This window comes from Gasterosteus aculeatus, chromosome 17 (assembly GCF_964276395.1).
Source record: "Gasterosteus aculeatus chromosome 17, fGasAcu3.hap1.1, whole genome shotgun sequence".
NCBI classification, from domain to species: Eukaryota; Metazoa; Chordata; class Actinopteri; order Perciformes; family Gasterosteidae; genus Gasterosteus; species Gasterosteus aculeatus.
Genome location: NC_135705.1, coordinates 7,340,333 through 7,368,030, shown reverse-complemented (window position 1 = coordinate 7,368,030; position 27,698 = coordinate 7,340,333). Strand labels below are relative to the sequence as shown.

The following is a 27,698-nucleotide window of genomic DNA, read 5'->3' as shown; positions in this document are numbered from 1 at the left end:
GCAGCTGTCAAACACGTCTTCTTGTTTTAGTCGTCAAAATGTTCTTTTCCGAAAGGAGAAGCTCGCATTATAACCACACGGACATGTCTGTGACACGCTCACAAACGTTTGCTCTTTATTAGGACCAAACAATTTTGGGGCATATTTTCCTGTTACCAGTGCAGAAGAAGATACAAAGAAATTAAAACATAATAGAACGGGCAGTTTTGAAGCCAATGAGTTGACCTCCTCTACCCTGAGAACTTCCTGTTCAGGAAAAACAATCCGGGCCTTTGAAGACTTACAAGACATCCCATCAGACTGTGTTCAAGCCGTACAAGAGTTGGTTCTTTTCTCAAAGCAAAAGCTGTTGGTTATGTTCTACAAGATGGAAATGATGGGTAATGTACCGCGTGAGTCTCCAGGCTGAGATAAAGCAAACACTTTTCTCCACTCTTTGAAAACGGAACCACAGAACCATTTGGCCGACGGTTTGCTCTGTCGAATCAACGCAGTTGAACGAATGACACTTCCAAATCTGTTCAAAGTACCAGTATTATTTGTTAGTGTGTATTAATATTTAAGACATGCGTCATGTTCCTTCTCTGCTGACTGAGGAAAGCAACCGAAGAACACAGAACATTTCTGCTTAAATCAGAGACTGCAATAGCAGAGGAATATTCAACAACAAAAAAGTAGGAGAAAAAGTCTCTTTGTTAATGAAGATAAAAGTAATGCCTCCATTTTGCATGCTATCCTAATTAGTCTCACCACAGCTCTCTGAAAGGCCCCTCCAGAGAAGGAAGATCACTTGACCCTCCGTCTGTGACCAAATCCTGTTTTTCATTAGGTGCTCTTCGCAACCATAACGTCTATCTCTGCTCACGCCGGACACAGATGCTCAAAACAAGCACGGGGGCATCACAAAGAGCTCACAGACAAGAAGTCACACGGCTCCTGTGATTGAAAAGATCGAACATTATGACGAATTGAGCTGAAGAGTCTTATGCATGTGCTATTTCTTTCAAAGGCTAAATGAAACTTTGATTTTCATCCTGTGTAAATGAGCTGTTTGGCCAGCTGTTTTACAGAATTGGTGGTCATGAGTAAGCAGCATAAAATGGTTTGGTCGGGGTGATTCAGTGGTTAACACAGGGACTTAGGTTTGATCCGAGTTGGTTTTTATGTGGTTCCACACATAAAAACGAAAAAAATAACTTTGCTGTGACTTTCACCTCTTGTCCGGGTCAGAGAAACTTCTCATGGCCGCTCGTGATCCGGCTCATGATCAATTCTGGACCATCTAGCGTTTGCGAACACTCCCAGTGTTCATGTTGGCTTCTTTAAGGAATCCCACTAGGCTCATTTTACTTTTCAAAGGCATGGAAGTGAATCAACACTAACCAATTAATGTCTTGTTAATCAGACATAGTAAATATATTACTGATATGTGGCATCAAGCAGAACTCTTTGCCATCAGAGATTTGGGAGAATTTTAGTTAGTGTGCTCTCGTTATCATTAATGTAGACAACATAATTGTATATCAAGGTATCCTATTTGATCACTTTATGATTCATTTGAATCTATAAAACTGTAAATTATGATGTTAACGTCTTATTCTTCTTTTCAGACAATACTGGCAGTTAAAACTGCAAAAAACAGTCAGTAAATACACATACATACTGTACATACAACTGACTCCACAAAGAGGTTTTTAAAAAGTATACACAAAGATCATCACATTTTCTGGTTACCACCAATATTTGAAACAAACATTTGAAGAAGACACCTTTTTCATTGATAAACAGAGATCAACAATACTTTTACATTTTGGAAGCTAAACCTACAGTCTTTCTTGCAAAGATGACAATATTGAGACCACTCACACGTATTGGTCACCTGAAGGAAGGGTACAGCCAGCAGCTAGTTAGCTTAGCTTAGCACTGAGAATACATGTGAGTTGTTGCCAGGGAACCAGGCGAGGCTGCAGCAAGTTAATGTTTCAACTCCAGAAATAATCCATCACTGTCATTTTTTTCAACTTTAGTTTGTATACGGCTTATGCCAACCAAATATGCTTTTCATGAGTGACCTTTTGAGGTGCTGGTTGGCGGCTTCCGTTTTGACTTCGAACACAGCCAGCTAGCAACTTCTTTTACCCTGTCTTCAATCTGAGCTAACAGGTCCTGACTTTAGCTTTATATTGAATACCCCACCAAAAAGGGAACAAATGCATTTTCCCAAAATGTCAAAGTATTCCCTTTAAAGCTTGGGATTTCTGCAGCTTCTGGGGTGTGAGGCACATATCTGAATGTAAGAATATATGTACCTTGAACGAATAATAACTGACACAAGTCTGACCAAAGTTCTGCATGGATGAACATTTCCACTTTGCTCTAATTACACATTTCTCAAAAGATCCCCTTTCAAGGAGATCACATACAATATCTGCAGTTTGTGAAATATTTGCAAGCTTGATTCAAACCAATTTTGTCATTATACATTTTAGTTGGTTAATAACAAAATATGTATTATATTATGCAGAGGTTTGGTGCCATACATCAAACACACGCATTCTTTTGAAACGTTGCTTTAATTCAGCTTAGAGAGGTATAGTGAGTCTTAAGTGCACATGTAAGATTAAGCTTAGTGTTTAGAGGACATTAGTGACATTGTCTTCCTCTTCCACATAATCAAATTAAACTCAGGCATCTTTGACTACAATGTCCGGGGCAGCATCAACCTTTAAAGCAGACTCCTCCTGCTTTTTCCAAGTAAAATATCTGGTCATCTGAGCGTCTCTAACTGAACTGTCACAGATGATTAGAGGAGGAACAACTCGTCTTGGTATCCCAAAGAGCATGGGGTCCTCACGAGAGTGAGCCACAACTAGAATCAATGTCACCGTTCAGTTAATCACGCATTGCCGATTCACCATGTAAGATTAATTTTGTTTGCTGCCTGACTGTGTAAAGCCTCTATTCATTTTCAGATGCTTCCACAGTAAAAACGTGGTCAACTCACCAATGACGCTTTCCTCTGTAAATTTCAGCCCTGGCTGATAAGAACCAGCCAGAAGTGTTTTATGTTAAGTTGCTCATGCAGTTCCTGAAATAATTTCAGTGACAAACCAAACTGTCAACATTTTAAAATCTTTTTGAACTTGTTTCCCTTTGATTATATATAAAAAACAATTAGCAATAACACCCCTGCTACAAAGCTCTGTATGATTAGTTCATAAAATGAGAGCTTTATGTTGCTATGTTGCTGAGACTACAATACAAAAGAAATGGTATGAAGCGGGAACTATATATATTCTTTACCGAAAGTTAAATCAATTAAATCAAAAGCCAGTGTATCATAAATATTTCGCGTAATGTCTGTTTTTTCTTTTTGTTAGTCATAACCGGCTTTATTTATGAGGAGTCACGCAGGGACAGAAGGATATTTTCAGAATAACAAACGAGGGCCCATCTCTTTTGTGTGTTTTCTTTGACCTCTCCTTGCAGAAAACCATGTGTTTGTCACACACACACGCACACAGAGAAAAACAAGCTTTACACAACAGGAGTGTGAAATCCCCATGTTCCAAGACTGGGGGGGTATTTGTGCTCCCAGTGGGCAGAAGTCTCTGGGCACTCAGACGACATCAAGCAAAGCAATGACCCCTGAATTCACGATCACTCTCAGGAAACAAGTGTCTCATCTCCGCCGGGGTCAACAGGGGAAACTGATTTGAAACTCAATGCGTTACTGATGTAAGACGCACAATACATGTAGACGAGAAATAACAGAAAAGAGAATGTAAAAGATTACCTGTCTGACCAGAGAGCTTATAAAATGAAGTGAAGTGATTTTAAAATACTTTCCATACCATTTGGTAATATACACTCTATACCAAAAGTAATATTGTACATAGTATACTGCACATTTGCTTTATATTCCAATAATACTGCTATTCTAGTAAGAATAATAATAGTACATACAAAATAAAAGGATGTAGTGGCAGCAGTGGATAATATTAGCACCACAAAACACAAAATAGGGAATTCTGTATAATGAGGAGGTTGATAAAACTCATGTTTCGTTTGTATGTTTTTACTTGAGGTTGCACGACTCAACGTGTGATGTACTCTGTTATTTAACAGCGTTCCTTGCATGCATGCCTTTGGTTTGCAGAGTATAGAGGAGGGCAACAGCGCCATCTCGCGATACGATAAGGCAATGACGCAGCATCCAGCTACGTCACTTCCTCTTTAAACATGGCCGCGCACTGACAAATGTCACATTTCTCCCGTTGTTGTAAACAGTCAGTTATTAACGTTTATTTTTTAGCAACTTTCCATCAAAAAATAAAGAAGGAGAAAGCAGAGGATATTTTGATTCACTCCGTTCAACATCGGCCGCGGCATTTTGGTATTTCTTTGCTCGGTTCTAAAGCACACTAAGGTTAGTCCTCAAAAGAGATGTTAGCCATTAGCAAGAGCTGCGTAGCAATTCCTGTAGCAATTTAAACGTTCCGTGTTAACGCCCGATATGTTGATTAATAACACGGGACAATGAGATAACAGATAACGTTAGTTCTCCGTGAAATGCACTGTTTCTACGGTCCGTGATATCAGTGTATCTGTAATGAATAACTTATAGTTGATACGTTGTGTTGACTTTTTTAAACTTCCGTTTGCGTATTGCTCTTTCGCTTACAATGTGCTTTTTATCTTCTTTGTTTGGTTTGTAGTTGGGTAAAAGTGTCTGTGGTTGCAGGCTAATCGAGACAACACCATGGTTCATTTATGTGAGTATACGATGAGAACACAACACGCACATCCTGATGGTTCTGATGTTTTTGTCCTGTGGTGTCGGGGACTGGAGAAGAGTTTTGGCGAGACAAGTACATATATCATATTTATAGTATGTGCAGTCGCAGGTTTAACATGTATTTATAGGGAGTGACACATTAGAAGCCATGACAGCTTTGTCAGCATGGAACAATGTGACTGTAAAGCTACAAGTAGCAATGTTTCTCTATTACATATTGATCGGTCTATGAACACTTACTCTATAAAATGACAAAAACGGTGAATCGTAAGAGGACGTGTCTTTAAATGACTTGTCCCTTACCAATTGTTAAGAACACAACAATAAAATGATAGAGAATCCTTTAAAAAGTAAATCTCTACATTTGAGAAGCAAGATTATTAGAAATATTTTCTTCATTATGCAAGTGTAATATTTAATTGATTCGATTATTGTTGGTTCGTTTTCTGACAGTCTTTTGCCCGATATAGTCTATAATATATATTCAGTTCCAATTTAAGAGCGATAATAATTGTGGTAGAAATAGATTTATCTTATTTATCTCTGGTTATTTTACAAGAGGCAGTGGTGCTTCTGTTTTTTTAGACAACTTTATTGTTGTATAGTAAAGAGAGAGATGTCTCTTACACTTCGTCCAACCTATTTACATTAATAAGGGTAGACAAAATAATGGAACATCGCAAACATTTTTAACAAAAATGTAACATTAATAAAGTAGGATGTAGACTGCATTAGTTGGAATAAAAGTTGAGTGTGCGTTCACTTCCCTTCCTTCCATTTGAAAACCATATAATTGTTATGCAAAATGTCAGCCTGTGGTTTAATTTCATATTAAATATGCTTTACTGTAAATTACTTAAACAAGATGGTCAAGATATTTAAAGTTACAGCCTTTAACATTACAAGAAACACATTTAATTTTCCTTTAACAACGCTTAATGTGCTTATTTCCTTCCTTTTTAATCAAGGATGTCCCTTTCTCTCTTTGTAGCATCTCTCCTGCTCAAAAATTACCACGGAGGTTACGTTGTCATCCGGTTGGCTCTTGCAGGCCACAAACAAGCGAACAGACCTTTTTATCGAATCGTGGCAGCTTACAACAAAAGGGCAAGAGATGGAAAATACATAGAGCAGCTGGGCACCTACGACCCCCTCCCCAACATCTACAATGAGAAACTCGTCAGCTTCAACTTTGACCGAATCAAGTACTGGATCGGCTGTGGCGCACACCCTACCAAGCCAATTTCTAAACTTCTTGGTGTGTATTCACTACCTGATCATGTTCTTTTAAGTTGGATCAACATTGCGGTTGTCTGCTTGTCCAGATAATTGTGCTGCTATTAGTGATTTTTTAAATCAAGGATGTCTATTAATAACTTAAGTACACACACACCTTTATTTTGTATCCAGAGCTTTGCCTCTCTGTGTTGACCATTGCTTTAAATCAGTTTTTCTGTATTATCTGCTACCACAAATGATGACCGCTGTCTTATTATGATGTGTTCTCACTGTTCCTTCATCCATGCCCTCTCGTTTTGTAGGATTGTACAGATACAGATTAAATGTGCCTTTCACGGTCATAACAAGCATCTAATGTATAACTCTGTTCTCCAGAAATTGCCAATGAGGAATTCAAAAAATGGTGAATGCATTAAAGATGTTGGCATTCACTTAACAACATTCCAGCAGTAGTTAGTTGAACAAGTGTTATTGCGAACAAGCTCATACTAAAATACATTGGCTTGCTCTTTCCCCTTTTTCTTGCTCCAGGGTTGGCAGGATTTTTTCCTCTGCACCCAATGACGATAACAGAGGCAGAGCGTCAAAGAGCACAAACCGAGCCGATAGCAGCAGGACCAGGAGATGATCTACAGCAGGGACAGAAGGAGGCTGAACCGTGAGAATTAAAGCTGGGAATGGTTTTAAGACTAGTTCAAAAGGATGACAGTTATTTGGAGGGAACGGATTGATATATTTCCCAACTTTTCTTGAAGCGATGCCAGATTAAGATGTGTTGTTCTAGTTGCTCTAGCAGTGGTTATGGACACTTCTTTTTAAAACTGATTCTCAATCTAAAGCAATTGTTTCAGGTTTATGAGAGAGGAGGTCCGTGACAGATAGTTGTGTATTTAATGCTTTATTTGACTTGAATAAAATGTTTCAATATCATTTCATTTTGTTGTCGTTCAAGCAGATTATTTTTCAATCTGACTTTGTTTAACATTTTCAAGACCTTCCATGGAAAAATATTTTGTTTACTTTCAACTGGTCTCATTAAGGGTGTTGTCATTTTAAATTGTGTGTTTTGTTTCTTTTGAGACTAATAAAAAGAAAATAGTCTGTGGGCTACACCAACACAAAATAAATTACCTGCCTTTGTTTAAACTATCAAGTTCCGCTGCGTCTCAGTTATCGGGACAGTGCCTCAACGAGCCACACATTCTCTACACATAACAAACAGCACAGGCCGTCTGACCATTACAAAAAAAAAAAAACGTTGATGCATAGTGAATCATTTTAGATTCATTCATAGAAATATTAATAATTGTTTTTTGGGTTAATGTATTGCTTTTGCCAAAAACCTGATGTAATAACAGTGATTTTAACTTCAACTAATATGGGAGTTGTTGAAGCATTTGTCGGCCTTTGTAATCAAACACTATTAAGGGGAAACCAGAAGTGACTGGATTTGCTGATATGATTATTTGCAATCTTTTCTGCAAATACTTTCTTAATCTCGAAGGCCAATTCTTCACCCATTTGCTGAACTAAGTGTTACTAAAAGGAAACTTGCTTTTAACGATTACATGAGTTGTTGAGTTAACATAGTTGCTGCCTTTATATTGTGATTTACTGTTTACGGCCTTGTGCCGTTTTCTTTTGCTCAGAGTCAATATTAACAGACATTAAGTTACCAGCGGACATGCTTCAAGCTCTACATTGTATTCATGACCACCACCAAGATGAAAAAAGAAGTTTCAGAATGCATTTGACCCCTAGAAAAAAAATATACGAAAAGAAAATATCATTTTAAGGACTTTAAGCAACAAACGTCTTCATCATCAGTTCATATTGTACAAAAAAGCTTGAAGAAAGAAATATGTGATCGTTTGTGGAACCTACTGCAATCAAAGCAAACCACTGCTTATTTATTTCCTTAATTTTTTTGTTTACAAAAACCACTTAATTTAACTCTGCGATAAGGACATTGAATAAAATACTATACACTAAACTGGAATTGAATTCATTTAAATTCATATTTAGATGGTGATATTCACTGAGCATGTTTCCTTGCATCCCTTTTTTTTTTACAAACAGGTCGATATTTCAAACCATAAAAATGTTTTTTTTTTGTCAAGCAGGTAATTATTAAAAGAGTAATTTGAGCCAAAACACACTTGACAACGCCTGGGTGATACTTGAAGGTCCCACGGAAATAGTCCTGCTGTTGACATTGCTTCATTTCTTTAAGTACTGTGGTGTAAGAGTCAGTTTGGTTCCGTGTTGGAGCACCAAGCATTAAAAAAAAAAAACGTATTATAGAGCTGCGGGGCATAGCTGTAAAATATTGGTCATAAGTCAACAATATGATCACTTTTTAAAGAAAAAAGTCCAGAATAATTTCAGCTCTTCTGAAATTCTTCCAACGTGACGAAGTGAGCAGGAAGTAATAACTTATTTTTTTTGTGTTGCAGAACATTTCAGAAATGATTTTCTAATCAGCAAACAGGGAACAGGGGTGTGGAGAGCTTTACAAAAAGATTCCGCCGCTCAAAGGGAATATATGTATTTAACCTTGTCACAGCCCACTTCTTCCTTAGGCTATTGAGATGGTTTATTAACCCACCTGGAATCAATAGTCTATTCATAACAAAATCTTTCTTCTTTGAAATTGCTGTAAGTGAACTTGGAGCTCCATGCTCATTCTGAGCCATCTGCTTCATGTTGACTGATTGCCACAGCATATAATTATGTGTTGAAATTAATGTCAAACACAAAGCAAATATATACTCTTTGCCAGATCTATTGCAATATTACAATATAGCAACTACTCAAATATGTGTGTCTATGAAGAACAGAACAAAGAATGCGTAGTTATATAAGAGAGACCTTAACATTAATAACTTTCTGTCCTGAGATCCACAGATGTTTGTTGATTGTTTTCAAATCTGTAGAATGCTCGTAAAAAAAAGGAAAATACCATAGGCCAGTTTATTTGTTTTGTGCCAAAGAATGCACTGTATTACCATTTAGAATTATTTTAGTAAGTATTTTGCTTGTTACACTTTGTTTGTGACCTTTTGACAACACAAGTGTATGCAATTGCAATCAATTGCATGAAAAGTGTATATTAAATACATTGACAATTAATAATGTTTTATGAAATAGTATTGGTTGCTAACTTTTTCCCCTGAATTCATTCACTCAAACCCTGCCTCACCTGGTCACATCTCAGTTCTTGTGCGCTTCAAAATGTGAGCTGAACCTTTTTAAACACAGTATGCACTTTCACAGAAAATGACAAATCTCAGGAGCAACATGATGTAATGCTTAAAAAAAGGTTGGCCTAGGGAGGGCTGTGCATCAGTTACGAGCTCAGTTCTAAGTTGATCATTGATGACACAGAGTAGATCTGATACTGATATATTTTGTATATGGAATACGACTGCTGACATGATCAGACCTAAGTAACAATTTACAGACGTTTGTCAAGGGAGATGGAGTGAAAGATATTCAGCTTTACATCTTTTGGCTGATTATTTGAAAGGACGGAAAAATGCAGATTAATTTGGGATCCTGTCATTGGAGGAGGCGTTCTCTTGTAATCCTTACTGTTCTCATCATTGTTCTCATGGCATTTTGTGTGTTTTTATCTAAAAAAATAGGTAAGTCTGTGATCTATTGTATTCTTTGCATTGCCATATTCTTCTACACACCTCTCAATTTACTAGAGATATTTTTGGAATTTACTGTTCTTCACATTGATGATTTTACAGTAAGAATGTATATTGACATAATTAATATTAGTCCTGGTCATTTTTCAGGGAGAACAACTCAACTATTGCAAATACTGTCAACCTCTGCTACTCCTTGCTGCTGACATTCACATTAAATGTGAATTAATGTCAATGTCAATACCTTGTACACCATACGAGTTGGTTTTTACATTACATGAGACCGAGTAATTTTAAAAGTAATACACTGGAGTAATGTTTTGGGAATCACTACCAGACGTATTATTCCTAATTTGACATTTTATATCAATTTTCAGAGAAGTCTTTATTAATTATGCAGCATATCACGACAGGACTTTCTATCATGGGTACAACCTAATTTCCATGAAAGCTTTAGCGTACACACAACAGGGAAATAACTGATGCTGAAGATACTGTAGATTTACTGGCATAGTCAGTTAATAATTGAACCAACCGAATAGTTTAAGAATACCAACATTCTTCTCATTATTAAACAAGATAATATAAATGTACCTTGATCTGTGTTGGAGAAAGTGATAAACATTTTATATGGATTTCTTTGTTCTTGTATCAAGGTCTTGCAGCAAGCCTCTGTAAATAACGTTGCTACAAGTACTTGTTTGAAAGAGATAAGATGACTTAATTAAAAATTTCGGAATAGTTCAAAGTAAACGTAGAAACAATAAAAAAGACTAGCACAAATTGTTACATTTCCAGTGATGCCAGTTGCTGTTAAGTGCATAATACAAAACATTCATCATGAACAGATATTGTCTTATTTAACAGATGATCAAAATGGAAAACAGGATACAATGGACGGAACATGGAGAAAACCACAGAAAGCAGATAGCAAAGAGGGAAAGAATCCAGGTGAATTTACAAAGGTCTTGAAAAAAGAACAAGTTAACAAAACACCTCAACAATATATGATGATTTCACTAGATTCACGAAAGACTCAAAAACCGTCCATAACTCGTGTAACAAAACAAAATGGAAAAAAAGAAGGTGCGTCATCAAACTCCTATAATTCAATCAAAATGGACTCATTTACTGGAAAGCAAATTACTACAATAACGATTTCCTCAGCTACAGAGAGACAGTCATCATTGATGACATCTACCAGCACAGGAAAAACAAAGTCAGCATTGTTATGGGCGCCTTTGTCGCTGGAGCAACAAAATATAACCAGTAAGACTGTGAGGCTGATCAGGAACATAGATTCAACAGTGTCAAACTCAACACTCAGAAGCAGCCTTACTGAGAATAATAATTCCACAATGATAATCAATTCCAAAACAACAACATTGATCTCCAGAAATTCAATATCTACCCGACCGACTACTGACTTCACTAAAACAACAACTGAAAACCAAACTGAAATAACGCCAGGTGGTTCCAGCACAACACAGCAGCCAACAACTAGACATGTAAAATCTACAACCTCAAAAATCACCTTGAATGGAAGAAGCAGCACTACAAATGTGCCTACTGATTTACCTCAAACATCAACTCAAGACCAAACTGAAACAATGCCAACCAGTACAAGCTTAACACAGCAGCCATCGACTGAACAGGAAACATCTTCAATATTTGTTTCTTCATTGACCAACGAACCGAGTACAACCAGTTTGACTGGGAGACCTTCAGAAGGAACAGATTCAACAATGTCAACCTCAATACTCACCTCGAATGGAAGAATCAGCACTACCAGCAATGATCATTCTAAAACAACGATTGATCCTATTACAAAAACAAAGATCTCAACTATGTCTTCATCAACCATTTCGCCTACTGGATTAACTCAAACATCAACTCAAGACAAAACTGAAACAACATTTGCGGTTCCCAGCACAACACAGCAGCCATCGACAGGACAGGAAACTTCTTCAACATTCGTTTCTTCATTGACCGACAAACCGAGTACAACCAGTTTGCCTGGGAAACCTTCAGAAGGAACAGATTCAACAATGTCAACCTCAATACTTACCTCCAATGGAAGAATCAGCACTAACAGCAATGATCATTCTAAAACAACAATTGATCGTACCACAAATACAAAGATCTCAACTATGTCTTCATCAACCATTTCGCCTACTGGATTAACTCAAACATCAACTCAAGACAAAACTGAAACAACATTTGCGGTTCCCAGCACAACACAGCAGCCATCGACAGGACAGGAAACTTCTTCAACATTTGTTTCTTCATTGACCGACAAACCGAGTACAACCAGTTTGCCTGGGAGACCTTCAGAAGGAACAGATTCAACAATGTCAACCTCAATACTTACCTCCAATGGAAGAATCAGCACTAACAGCAATGATCATTCTAAAACAACAATTGATCGTACCACAAATACAAAGATCTCAACTATGTCTTCATCAACCATTTCGCCTACTGGATTAACTCAAACATCAACTCAAGACAAAACTGAAACAACATTTGCGGTTCCCAGCACAACACAGCAGCCATCGACAGGACAGGAAACTTCTTCAACATTTGTTTCTTCATTGACCGACAAACCGAGTACAACCAGTTTGCCTGGGAGACCTTCAGAAGGAACAGATTCAACAATGTCAACCTCAATACTTACCTCGAATGGAAGAATCAGCACTAACAGCAATGATCATTCTAAAACAACAATTGATCGTACCACAAATACAAAGATCTCAACTATGTCTTCATCAACCATTTCGCCTACTGGATTAACTCAAACATCAACTCAAGACAAAACTGAAACAACATTTGCGGTTCCCAGCACAACACAGCAGCCATCGACAGGACAGGAAACATCTTCAACATTCGTTTCTTCATTGACCGACAAACCAAGTACAACCAGTTTGACTGGGAGACCTTCAGAAGGAACAGATTCAACAATGTCAACCTCAATACTCACCTCGAATGGAAGAATCAGCACTAACAGCAATGATCATTCTAAAACAACAATTGATCGTACCACAAATACAAAGATCTCAACTATGTCTTCATCAACCATTTCGCCTACTGGATTAACTGAAACATCAACTCAAGACAAAACTGAAACGACATTTGCGGTTCCCAGCACAACACAGCAGCCATCGACAGGACAGGAAACATCTTCAAAATTCGTTTCTTCATTGACCGACAAACTGAGTACAACCAGTTTGCCTGGGAGACCTTCAGAAGGAACAGATTCAACAATGTCAACCTCAATACTCACCTCGAATGGAAGAATCAGCACTAACAGCAATGATCATTCTAAAACAACAATTGATCGTACCGCAAACACAAATATTTCACCTATGTCTTTATCAACCATGCCGCCTACTGGATTAACTCAAACAACAACTGAAGGAAAAACTGAAACGACATTTGCTATTCCCAGCACAACACAGCAGCCAACGACTGCAAAAGAAACATCTTCAACGTTTGTTTCTTCATTCACCGACGAACCGAGTACAACCAGTTTGCCTGGGAGACCTTCAGAAGGAACAGCTTCAACAATGTCAACCTCAATACTCACCTCGAATGGAAGAATCAGCACTACCAGCTATGATCATTCTAAAACAACAATAGATCCTACCACAAATACAAATATTTCAACTATGTCTTTATCAACCATGCCGGCTACTGAATTAACTCAAACATCAACTGAAGGCAAAACAGAAACGACATTTGCTGTACCCAGCACAACACAGCAGCCATCGACTGGACAGGAAACATCTTCAACATTCGTTTCTTCATTGACCGACAAACCAAGTACAACCAGTTTGACTGGGAGACCTTCAGAAGGAACAGATTCAACAATGTCAACCTCAATACTCACCTTGAATGGAAGAATCAGCACTACCAGCAATGATCATTCTAAAACAACAATAGATCCTACCACGAAAACAAAGATCTCAACTATGTCTTCATCAACCATTTCGCCTACTGGATTAACTCAAACATCAACTCAAGACAAAACTGAAACAACATTTGCGGTTCCCAGCACAACACAGCAGCCATCGACAGGACAGGAAACATCTTCAACATTCGTTTCTTCATTGACCGACAAACCGAGTACAACCAGTTTGCCTGGGAGACCTTCAGAAGGAACAGATTCAACAATGTCAACCTCAATACTCACCTCGAATGGAAGAATCAGCACTAACAGCAATGATCATTCTAAAACAACAATTGATCGTACCACAAACACAAATATTTCACCTATGATGTCTTTATCAACCATGCCGCCTACTGGATTAACTCAAACAACAACTGAAGGAAAAACTGAAACGACATTTGCTATTCCCAGCACAACACAGCAGCCAACGACTGCAAAAGAAACATCTTCAACATTTGTTTCTTCATTCACCGACGAACCGAGTACAATCAGTTTGCCTGTGAGCCCTTCAGAAGGAACAGATTCAACAATGTCAACCTCAATACTCACCTCGAATGGAAGAATCAGCACTACCAGCAATGATCATTCTAAAACAACAATTGATCGTACCACAAATACAAATATTTCACCTATCTCTTTATCAACCATGCCGGCTACTGAATTAACTCAAACATCAACTGAAGGCAAAACAGAAACGGCATTTGCTGTACCCAGCACAACACAGCAGCCATCGACTGGACAGGAAACATCTTCAACATTCGTTTCTTCATTGACCGACAAACCAAGTACAACCAGTTTGACTGGGAGACCTTCAGAAGGAACAGATTCAACAATGTCAACCTCAATACTCACCTCGAATGGAAGAATCAGCACTACCAGCAATGATCATTCTAAAACAACGATTGATCCTATTACAAAAACAAAGATCTCAACTATGTCTTCATCAACCATTTCGCCTACTGGATTAACTCAAACATCAACTCAAGACAAAACTGAAACAACATTTGCGGTTCCCAGCACAACACAGCAGCCATCGACAGGACAGGAAACATCTTCAACATTCGTTTCTTCATTGACCGACAAACCAAGTACAACCAGTTTGACTGGGAGACCTTCAGAAGGAACAGATTCAACAATGTCAACCTCAATACTCACCTCGAATGGAAGAATCAGCACTACCAGCAATGATCATTCTAAAACAACAATTGATCGTACCACAAATACAAATATTTCACCTATCTCTTTATCAACCATGCCGGCTACTGAATTAACTCAAACATCAACTGAAGGCAAAACAGAAACGACATTTGCTGTACCCAGCACAACACAGCAGCCATCGACTGGACAGGAAACATCTTCAACATTCGTTTCTTCATTGACCGACAAACCAAGTACAACCAGTTTGACTGGGAGACCTTCAGAAGGAACAGATTCAACAATGTCAACCTCAATACTCACCTTGAATGGAAGAATCAGCACTACCAGCAATGATCATTCTAAAACAACGATTGATCCTATTACAAAAACAAAGATCTCAACTATGTCTTCATCAACCATTTCGCCTACTGGATTAACTCAAACATCAACTCAAGACAAAACTGAAACAACATTTGCGGTTCCCAGCACAACACAGCAGCCATCGACAGGACAGGAAACATCTTCAACATTCGTTTCTTCATTGACCGACAAACCAAGTACAACCAGTTTGACTGGGAGACCTTCAGAAGGAACAGATTCAACAATGTCAACCTCAATACTCACCTCGAATGGAAGAATCAGCACTACCAGCAATGATCATTCTAAAACAACAATTGATCGTACCACAAATACAAATATTTCACCTATCTCTTTATCAACCATGCCGGCTACTGAATTAACTCAAACATCAACTGAAGGCAAAACAGAAACGACATTTGCTGTACCCAGCACAACACAGCAGCCATCGACTGGACAGGAAACATCTTCAACATTCGTTTCTTCATTGACCGACAAACCAAGTACAACCAGTTTGACTGGGAGACCTTCAGAAGGAACAGATTCAACAATGTCAACCTCAATACTCACCTTGAATGGAAGAATCAGCACTACCAGCAATGATCATTCTAAAACAACAATAGATCCTACCACAAAAACAAAGATCTCAACTATGTCTTCATCAACCATTTCGCCTACTGGATTATTTCAAACAACAACTGAAGGAAAAACTGAAACGACATTTGCTATTCCCAGCACAACACAGCAGCCAACGACTGCAAAAGAAACATCTTCAACATTTGTTTCTTCATTCACCGACGAACCGAGTACAACCAGTTTGCCTGGGAGACCTTCAGAAGGAACAGATTCAACAATGTCAACCTCAATACTCACCTCGAATGGAAGAATCAGCACTAACAGCAATGATCATTCTAAAACAACATATGATCGTACCACAAATACAAAGATCTCAACTATGTCTTCATCAACCATTTCGCCTACTGGATTAACTCAAACATCAACTCAAGACAAAACTGAAACAACATTTGCGGTTCCCAGCACAACACAGCAGCCATCGACAGGACAGGAAACTTCTTCAACATTTGTTTCTTCATTGACCGACAAACCGAGTACAACCAGTTTGCCTGGGAGACCTTCAGAAGGAACAGATTCAACAATGTCAACCTCAATACTTACCTCGAATGGAAGAATCAGCACTAACAGCAATGATCATTCTAAAACAACAATTGATCGTACCACAAATACAAAGATCTCAACTATGTCTTCATCAACCATTTCGCCTACTGGATTAACTCAAACATCAACTCAAGACAAAACTGAAACAACATTTGCGGTTCCCAGCACAACACAGCAGCCATCGACAGGACAGGAAACATCTTCAACATTCGTTTCTTCATTGACCGACAAACCAAGTACAACCAGTTTGACTGGGAGACCTTCAGAAGGAACAGATTCAACAATGTCAACCTCAATACTCACCTCGAATGGAAGAATCAGCACTAACAGCAATGATCATTCTAAAACAACAATTGATCGTACCACAAATACAAAGATCTCAACTATGTCTTCATCAACCATTTCGCCTACTGGATTAACTGAAACATCAACTCAAGACAAAACTGAAACGACATTTGCGGTTCCCAGCACAACACAGCAGCCATCGACAGGACAGGAAACATCTTCAAAATTCGTTTCTTCATTGACCGACAAACTGAGTACAACCAGTTTGCCTGGGAGACCTTCAGAAGGAACAGATTCAACAATGTCAACCTCAATACTCACCTCGAATGGAAGAATCAGCACTAACAGCAATGATCATTCTAAAACAACAATTGATCGTACCGCAAACACAAATATTTCACCTATGTCTTTATCAACCATGCCGCCTACTGGATTAACTCAAACAACAACTGAAGGAAAAACTGAAACGACATTTGCTATTCCCAGCACAACACAGCAGCCAACGACTGCAAAAGAAACATCTTCAACGTTTGTTTCTTCATTCACCGACGAACCGAGTACAACCAGTTTGCCTGGGAGACCTTCAGAAGGAACAGCTTCAACAATGTCAACCTCAATACTCACCTCGAATGGAAGAATCAGCACTACCAGCTATGATCATTCTAAAACAACAATAGATCCTACCACAAATACAAATATTTCAACTATGTCTTTATCAACCATGCCGGCTACTGAATTAACTCAAACATCAACTGAAGGCAAAACAGAAACGACATTTGCTGTACCCAGCACAACACAGCAGCCATCGACTGGACAGGAAACATCTTCAACATTCGTTTCTTCATTGACCGACAAACCAAGTACAACCAGTTTGACTGGGAGACCTTCAGAAGGAACAGATTCAACAATGTCAACCTCAATACTCACCTTGAATGGAAGAATCAGCACTACCAGCAATGATCATTCTAAAACAACAATAGATCCTACCACGAAAACAAAGATCTCAACTATGTCTTCATCAACCATTTCGCCTACTGGATTAACTCAAACATCAACTCAAGACAAAACTGAAACAACATTTGCGGTTCCCAGCACAACACAGCAGCCATCGACAGGACAGGAAACATCTTCAACATTCGTTTCTTCATTGACCGACAAACCGAGTACAACCAGTTTGCCTGGGAGACCTTCAGAAGGAACAGATTCAACAATGTCAACCTCAATACTCACCTCGAATGGAAGAATCAGCACTAACAGCAATGATCATTCTAAAACAACAATTGATCGTACCACAAACACAAATATTTCACCTATGATGTCTTTATCAACCATGCCGCCTACTGGATTAACTCAAACAACAACTGAAGGAAAAACTGAAACGACATTTGCTATTCCCAGCACAACACAGCAGCCAACGACTGCAAAAGAAACATCTTCAACATTTGTTTCTTCATTCACCGACGAACCGAGTACAATCAGTTTGCCTGTGAGCCCTTCAGAAGGAACAGATTCAACAATGTCAACCTCAATACTCACCTCGAATGGAAGAATCAGCACTACCAGCAATGATCATTCTAAAACAACAATTGATCGTACCACAAATACAAATATTTCACCTATCTCTTTATCAACCATGCCGGCTACTGAATTAACTCAAACATCAACTGAAGGCAAAACAGAAACGGCATTTGCTGTACCCAGCACAACACAGCAGCCATCGACTGGACAGGAAACATCTTCAACATTCGTTTCTTCATTGACCGACAAACCAAGTACAACCAGTTTGACTGGGAGACCTTCAGAAGGAACAGATTCAACAATGTCAACCTCAATACTCACCTCGAATGGAAGAATCAGCACTACCAGCAATGATCATTCTAAAACAACGATTGATCCTATTACAAAAACAAAGATCTCAACTATGTCTTCATCAACCATTTCGCCTACTGGATTAACTCAAACATCAACTCAAGACAAAACTGAAACAACATTTGCGGTTCCCAGCACAACACAGCAGCCATCGACAGGACAGGAAACATCTTCAACATTCGTTTCTTCATTGACCGACAAACCAAGTACAACCAGTTTGACTGGGAGACCTTCAGAAGGAACAGATTCAACAATGTCAACCTCAATACTCACCTCGAATGGAAGAATCAGCACTACCAGCAATGATCATTCTAAAACAACAATTGATCGTACCACAAATACAAATATTTCACCTATCTCTTTATCAACCATGCCGGCTACTGAATTAACTCAAACATCAACTGAAGGCAAAACAGAAACGACATTTGCTGTACCCAGCACAACACAGCAGCCATCGACTGGACAGGAAACATCTTCAACATTCGTTTCTTCATTGACCGACAAACCAAGTACAACCAGTTTGACTGGGAGACCTTCAGAAGGAACAGATTCAACAATGTCAACCTCAATACTCACCTTGAATGGAAGAATCAGCACTACCAGCAATGATCATTCTAAAACAACGATTGATCCTATTACAAAAACAAAGATCTCAACTATGTCTTCATCAACCATTTCGCCTACTGGATTAACTCAAACATCAACTCAAGACAAAACTGAAACAACATTTGCGGTTCCCAGCACAACACAGCAGCCATCGACAGGACAGGAAACATCTTCAACATTCGTTTCTTCATTGACCGACAAACCAAGTACAACCAGTTTGACTGGGAGACCTTCAGAAGGAACAGATTCAACAATGTCAACCTCAATACTCACCTCGAATGGAAGAATCAGCACTACCAGCAATGATCATTCTAAAACAACAATTGATCGTACCACAAATACAAATATTTCACCTATCTCTTTATCAACCATGCCGGCTACTGAATTAACTCAAACATCAACTGAAGGCAAAACAGAAACGACATTTGCTGTACCCAGCACAACACAGCAGCCATCGACTGGACAGGAAACATCTTCAACATTCGTTTCTTCATTGACCGACAAACCAAGTACAACCAGTTTGACTGGGAGACCTTCAGAAGGAACAGATTCAACAATGTCAACCTCAATACTCACCTTGAATGGAAGAATCAGCACTACCAGCAATGATCATTCTAAAACAACAATAGATCCTACCACAAAAACAAAGATCTCAACTATGTCTTCATCAACCATTTCGCCTACTGGATTATTTCAAACAACAACTGAAGGAAAAACTGAAACGACATTTGCTATTCCCAGCACAACACAGCAGCCAACGACTGCAAAAGAAACATCTTCAACATTTGTTTCTTCATTCACCGACGAACCGAGTACAACCAGTTTGCCTGGGAGACCTTCAGAAGGAACAGATTCAACAATGTCAACCTCAATACTCACCTCGAATGGAAGAATCAGCACTAACAGCAATGATCATTCTAAAACAACATATGATCGTACCACAAATACAAATATTTCACCTATCTCTTTATCAACCATGCCGTCTACTGGATTAACTCAAACAACAACTGAAGGAAAAACTGAAACGACATTTACTATTCCCAGCACAACACAGCAGCCATCGACTGGACAGGAAACATCTTCAACATTTGTTTCTTCATTGACCGACAAACCGAGTACAACCAGTTTGCCTGGGAGACCTTCAGAAGGAACAGATTCAACAATGTCAACCTCAATACTCACCTCGAATGGAAGAATCAGCACTAACAGCAATGATCATTCTAAAACAACAATTGATCGTACTAAAAACACAAATATTTCACCTATGATGTCTCTATCAACCATGCCGTCTACTGGATTAACTAAAACAACAACTGAAGGAAAAACTGAAACGACATTTACTATTCCCAGCACAACACAGCAGCCATCGACTGGACAGGAAACATCTTCAACATTTGTTTCTTCATTGACCGACGAACCGAGTACAACCAGTTTGACTGGGAGACCTTCAGAAGTAACAGATTCAACAATGTCAACCTCAATACTCACCTCGAATGGAAGAATCAGCACTACCAGCAATGATCATTCTAAAACAACAATAGATCCTACCACGAAAACAAAGATCTCAACTATGTCTTCATCAACCATTTCGCCTACTGGATTAACTCAAACATCAACTCAAGACAAAACTGAAACAACATTTGCGGTTCCCAGCACAACACAGCAGCCATCGACAGGACAGGAAACATCTTCAACATTCGTTTCTTCATTGACCGACAAACCGAGTACAACCAGTTTGCCTGGGAGACCTTCAGAAGGAACAGATTCAACAATGTCAACCTCAATACTCACCTCGAATGGAAGAATCAGCACTAACAGCAATGATCATTCTAAAACAACAATTGATCGTACCACAAACACAAATATTTCACCTATGATGTCTTTATCAACCATGCCGCCTACTGGATTAACTCAAACAACAACTGAAGGAAAAACTGAAACGACATTTGCTATTCCCAGCACAACACAGCAGCCAACGACTGCAAAAGAAACATCTTCAACATTTGTTTCTTCATTCACCGACGAACCGAGTACAACCAGTTTGCCTGTGAGCCCTTCAGAAGGAACAGATTCAACAATGTCAACCTCAATACTCACCTCGAATGGAAGAATCAGCACTACCAGCAATGATCATTCTAAAACAACAATTGATCGTACCACAAATACAAATATTTCACCTATCTCTTTATCAACCATGCCGGCTACTGAATTAACTCAAACATCAACTGAAGGCAAAACAGAAACGGCATTTGCTGTACCCAGCACAACACAGCAGCCATCGACTGGACAGGAAACATCTTCAACATTCGTTTCTTCATTGACCGACAAACCAAGTACAACCAGTTTGACTGGGAGACCTTCAGAAGGAACAGATTCAACAATGTCAACCTCAATACTCACCTCGAATGGAAGAATCAGCACTACCAGCAATGATCATTCTAAAACAACGATTGATCCTATTACAAAAACAAAGATCTCAACTATGTCTTCATCAACCATTTCGCCTACTGGATTAACTCAAACATCAACTCAAGACAAAACTGAAACAACATTTGCGGTTCCCAGCACAACACAGCAGCCATCGACAGGACAGGAAACTTCTTCAACATTCGTTTCTTCATTGACCGACAAACCGAGTACAACCAGTTTGCCTGGGAAACCTTCAGAAGGAACAGATTCAACAATGTCAACCTCAATACTCACCTCGAATGGAAGAATCAGCACTACCAGCAATGATCATTCTAAAACAACGATTGATCCTATTACAAAAACAAAGATCTCAACTATGTCTTCATCAACCATTTCGCCTACTGGATTAACTCAAACATCAACTCAAGACAAAACTGAAACAACATTTGCGGTTCCCAGCACAACACAGCAGCCATCGACAGGACAGGAAACATCTTCAACATTCGTTTCTTCATTGACCGACAAACCAAGTACAACCAGTTTGACTGGGAGACCTTCAGAAGGAACAGATTCAACAATGTCAACCTCAATACTCACCTCGAATGGAAGAATCAGCACTACCAGCAATGATCATTCTAAAACAACAATTGATCGTACCACAAATACAAATATTTCACCTATCTCTTTATCAACCATGCCGGCTACTGAATTAACTCAAACATCAACTGAAGGCAAAACAGAAACGACATTTGCTGTACCCAGCACAACACAGCAGCCATCGACTGGACAGGAAACATCTTCAACATTCGTTTCTTCATTGACCGACAAACCAAGTACAACCAGTTTGACTGGGAGACCTTCAGAAGGAACAGATTCAACAATGTCAACCTCAATACTCACCTTGAATGGAAGAATCAGCACTACCAGCAATGATCATTCTAAAACAACGATTGATCCTATTACAAAAACAAAGATCTCAACTATGTCTTCATCAACCATTTCGCCTACTGGATTAACTCAAACATCAACTCAAGACAAAACTGAAACAACATTTGCGGTTCCCAGCACAACACAGCAGCCATCGACAGGACAGGAAACATCTTCAACATTCGTTTCTTCATTGACCGACAAACCAAGTACAACCAGTTTGACTGGGAGACCTTCAGAAGGAACAGATTCAACAATGTCAACCTCAATACTCACCTCGAATGGAAGAATCAGCACTACCAGCAATGATCATTCTAAAACAACAATTGATCGTACCACAAATACAAATATTTCACCTATCTCTTTATCAACCATGCCGGCTACTGAATTAACTCAAACATCAACTGAAGGCAAAACAGAAACGACATTTGCTGTACCCAGCACAACACAGCAGCCATCGACTGGACAGGAAACATCTTCAACATTCGTTTCTTCATTGACCGACAAACCAAGTACAACCAGTTTGACTGGGAGACCTTCAGAAGGAACAGATTCAACAATGTCAACCTCAATACTCACCTTGAATGGAAGAATCAGCACTACCAGCAATGATCATTCTAAAACAACAATAGATCCTACCACAAAAACAAAGATCTCAACTATGTCTTCATCAACCATTTCGCCTACTGGATTATTTCAAACAACAACTGAAGGAAAAACTGAAACGACATTTGCTATTCCCAGCACAACACAGCAGCCAACGACTGCAAAAGAAACATCTTCAACATTTGTTTCTTCATTCACCGACGAACCGAGTACAACCAGTTTGCCTGGGAGACCTTCAGAAGGAACAGATTCAACAATGTCAACCTCAATACTCACCTCGAATGGAAGAATCAGCACTAACAGCAATGATCATTCTAAAACAACATATGATCGTACCACAAATACAAATATTTCACCTATCTCTTTATCAACCATGCCGTCTACTGGATTAACTCAAACAACAACTGAAGGAAAAACTGAAACGACATTTACTATTCCCAGCACAACACAGCAGCCATCGACTGGACAGGAAACATCTTCAACATTTGTTTCTTCATTGACCGACAAACCGAGTACAACCAGTTTGCCTGGGAGACCTTCAGAAGGAACAGATTCAACAATGTCAACCTCAATACTCACCTCGAATGGAAGAATCAGCACTAACAGCAATGATCATTCTAAAACAACAATTGATCGTACTAAAAACACAAATATTTCACCTATGATGTCTCTATCAACCATGCCGTCTACTGGATTAACTAAAACAACAACTGAAGGAAAAACTGAAACGACATTTACTATTCCCAGCACAACACAGCAGCCATCGACTGGACAGGAAACATCTTCAACATTTGTTTCTTCATTGACCGACGAACCGAGTACAACCAGTTTGACTGGGAGACCTTCAGAAGTAACAGATTCAACAATGTCAACCTCAATACTCACCTCGAATGGAAGAATCAGCACTACCAGCAATGATCATTCTAAAACAACAATAGATCCTACCACGAAAACAAAGATCTCAACTATGTCTTCATCAACCATTTCGCCTACTGGATTAACTCAAACATCAACTCAAGACAAAACTGAAACAACATTTGCGGTTCCCAGCACAACACAGCAGCCATCGACAGGACAGGAAACATCTTCAACATTCGTTTCTTCATTGACCGACAAACCGAGTACAACCAGTTTGCCTGGGAGACCTTCAGAAGGAACAGATTCAACAATGTCAACCTCAATACTCACCTCGAATGGAAGAATCAGCACTAACAGCAATGATCATTCTAAAACAACAATTGATCGTACCACAAACACAAATATTTCACCTATGATGTCTTTATCAACCATGCCGCCTACTGGATTAACTCAAACAACAACTGAAGGAAAAACTGAAACGACATTTGCTATTCCCAGCACAACACAGCAGCCAACGACTGCAAAAGAAACATCTTCAACATTTGTTTCTTCATTCACCGACGAACCGAGTACAACCAGTTTGCCTGTGAGCCCTTCAGAAGGAACAGATTCAACAATGTCAACCTCAATACTCACCTCGAATGGAAGAATCAGCACTACCAGCAATGATCATTCTAAAACAACAATTGATCGTACCACAAATACAAATATTTCACCTATCTCTTTATCAACCATGCCGGCTACTGAATTAACTCAAACATCAACTGAAGGCAAAACAGAAACGGCATTTGCTGTACCCAGCACAACACAGCAGCCATCGACTGGACAGGAAACATCTTCAACATTCGTTTCTTCATTGACCGACAAACCAAGTACAACCAGTTTGACTGGGAGACCTTCAGAAGGAACAGATTCAACAATGTCAACCTCAATACTCACCTCGAATGGAAGAATCAGCACTACCAGCAATGATCATTCTAAAACAACGATTGATCCTATTACAAAAACAAAGATCTCAACTATGTCTTCATCAACCATTTCGCCTACTGGATTAACTCAAACATCAACTCAAGACAAAACTGAAACAACATTTGCGGTTCCCAGCACAACACAGCAGCCATCGACAGGACAGGAAACTTCTTCAACATTCGTTTCTTCATTGACCGACAAACCGAGTACAACCAGTTTGCCTGGGAAACCTTCAGAAGGAACAGATTCAACAATGTCAACCTCAATACTTACCTCCAATGGAAGAATCAGCACTAACAGCAATGATCATTCTAAAACAACAATTGATCGTACCACAAATACAAAGATCTCAACTATGTCTTCATCAACCATTTCGCCTACTGGATTAACTCAAACATCAACTCAAGACAAAACTGAAACAACATTTGCGGTTCCCAGCACAACACAGCAGCCATCGACAGGACAGGAAACTTCTTCAACATTTGTTTCTTCATTGACCGACAAACCGAGTACAACCAGTTTGCCTGGGAGACCTTCAGAAGGAACAGATTCAACAATGTCAACCTCAATACTTACCTCGAATGGAAGAATCATCACTAACAGCAATGATCATTCTAAAACAACAATTGATCGTACCACAAATACAAAGATCTCAACTATGTCTTCATCAACCATTTCGCCTACTGGATTAACTCAAACATCAACTCAAGACAAAACTGAAACAACATTTGCGGTTCCCAGCACAACACAGCAGCCATCGACAGGACAGGAAACTTCTTCAACATTTGTTTCTTCATTGACCGACAAACCGAGTACAACCAGTTTGCCTGGGAGACCTTCAGAAGGAACAGATTCAACAATGTCAACCTCAATACTCACCTCGAATGGAAGAATCAGCACTACCAGCAATGATCATTCTAAAACAACGATTGATCCTACTACAAAAACAAAGATCTCAACTATGTCTTTATCAACCATGCCGTCTACTGGATTAACTCAAACAACAACTGAAGGAAAAACTGAAACGACATTTGCTATTCCCAGCACAACACAGCAGCCAACGACTGCAAAAGAAACATCTTCAACATTTGTTTCTTCATTCACCGACGAACCGAGTACAACCAGTTTGCCTGTGAGCCCTTCAGAAGGAACAGATTCAACAATGTCAACCTCAATACTCACCTCGAATGGAAGAATCAGCACTACCAGCAATGATCATTCTAAAACAACAATTGATCGTACCACAAATACAAATATTTCACCTATCTCTTTATCAACCATGCCGGCTACTGAATTAACTCAAACATCAACTGAAGGCAAAACAGAAACGGCATTTGCTGTACCCAGCACAACACAGCAGCCATCGACTGGACAGGAAACATCTTCAACATTCGTTTCTTCATTGACCGACAAACCAAGTACAACCAGTTTGACTGGGAGACCTTCAGAAGGAGCAGATTCAACAATGTCAACCTCAATACTCACCTCGAATGGAAGAATCAGCACTACCAGCAATGATCATTCTAAAACAACGATTGATCCTATTACAAAAACAAAGATCTCAACTATGTCTTCATCAACCATTTCGCCTACTGGATTAACTCAAACATCAACTCAAGACAAAACTGAAACAACATTTGCGGTTCCCAGCACAACACAGCAGCCATCGACAGGACAGGAAACTTCTTCAACATTCGTTTCTTCATTGACCGACAAACCGAGTACAACCAGTTTGCCTGGGAAACCTTCAGAAGGAACAGATTCAACAATGTCAACCTCAATACTTACCTCCAATGGAAGAATCAGCACTAACAGCAATGATCATTCTAAAACAACAATTGATCGTACCACAAATACAAAGATCTCAACTATGTCTTCATCAACCATTTCGCCTACTGGATTAACTCAAACATCAACTCAAGACAAAACTGAAACAACATTTGCGGTTCCCAGCACAACACAGCAGCCATCGACAGGACAGGAAACTTCTTCAACATTCGTTTCTTCATTGACCGACAAACCGAGTACAACCAGTTTGCCTGGGAGACCTTCAGAAGGAACAGATTCAACAATGTCAACCTCAATACTTACCTCGAATGGAAGAATCAGCACTAACAGCAATGATCATTCTAAAACAACAATTGATCGTACCACAAATACAAAGATCTCAACTATGTCTTCATCAACCATTTTGCCTACTGGATTAACTGAAATATCAACTCAAGAAAAAACTGAAACGACATTTGCTATTCCCAGCACAACACAGCAGCCAACGACTGCAAAAGAAACATCTTCAACATTTGTTTCTTCATTCACCGACGAACCGAGTACAACCAGTTTGCCTGTGAGACCTTCAGAAGGAACAGATTCAACAATGTCAACCTCAATACTCACCTCGAATGGAAGAATCAGCACTACCAGCAATGATCATTCTAAAACAACAATTGATCGTACCACAAATACAAATATTTCACCTATCTCTTTATCAACCATGCCGTCTACTGGATTAACTCAAACATCAACTCAAGACAAAACTGAAACGACATTTGCGGTTCCCAGCTCAACAAAGCAGCCATCAACTGGACAGGAAACATCTTCAACATTTGTTTCTTCATTGACCGACGAACCGAGTACAACCATTTTGACTGGGAGACCTTCAGAAGGAACAGATTCAACAATGTCAACCTCAATACTCACCTCGAATGGAAGAATCAGCACTACCAGCAATGATCATTCTAAAACAACGATTGATCCTACTACAAAAACAAAGATCTCAACTATGTCTTCATCAACCATTTCGCCTACTGGATTAACTCAAAAATCAACTCAAGACAAAACTGAAACAACATTTGCGGTTCCC

At 39.1% G+C, this 27,698-nt stretch overlaps 1 protein-coding gene across 1 annotated transcript in view; it reads left to right on the top strand.

The window, feature by feature from the left end:
* Nucleotides 1–9,439: 9,439 nt before the first annotated feature.
* LOC120835556 (uncharacterized) overlaps nt 9,440–27,698 on the top strand; it is a 76,253-nt gene continuing 57,994 nt past the window's right edge. The window contains exon 1 of the mRNA XM_078091863.1: nt 9,440–9,684. Within this exon, the coding sequence (XP_077947989.1) occupies nt 9,576–9,684 (109 nt within the window). The 5' untranslated portion in view covers nt 9,440–9,575. The remainder of the gene's footprint in view (nt 9,685–27,698) is intronic.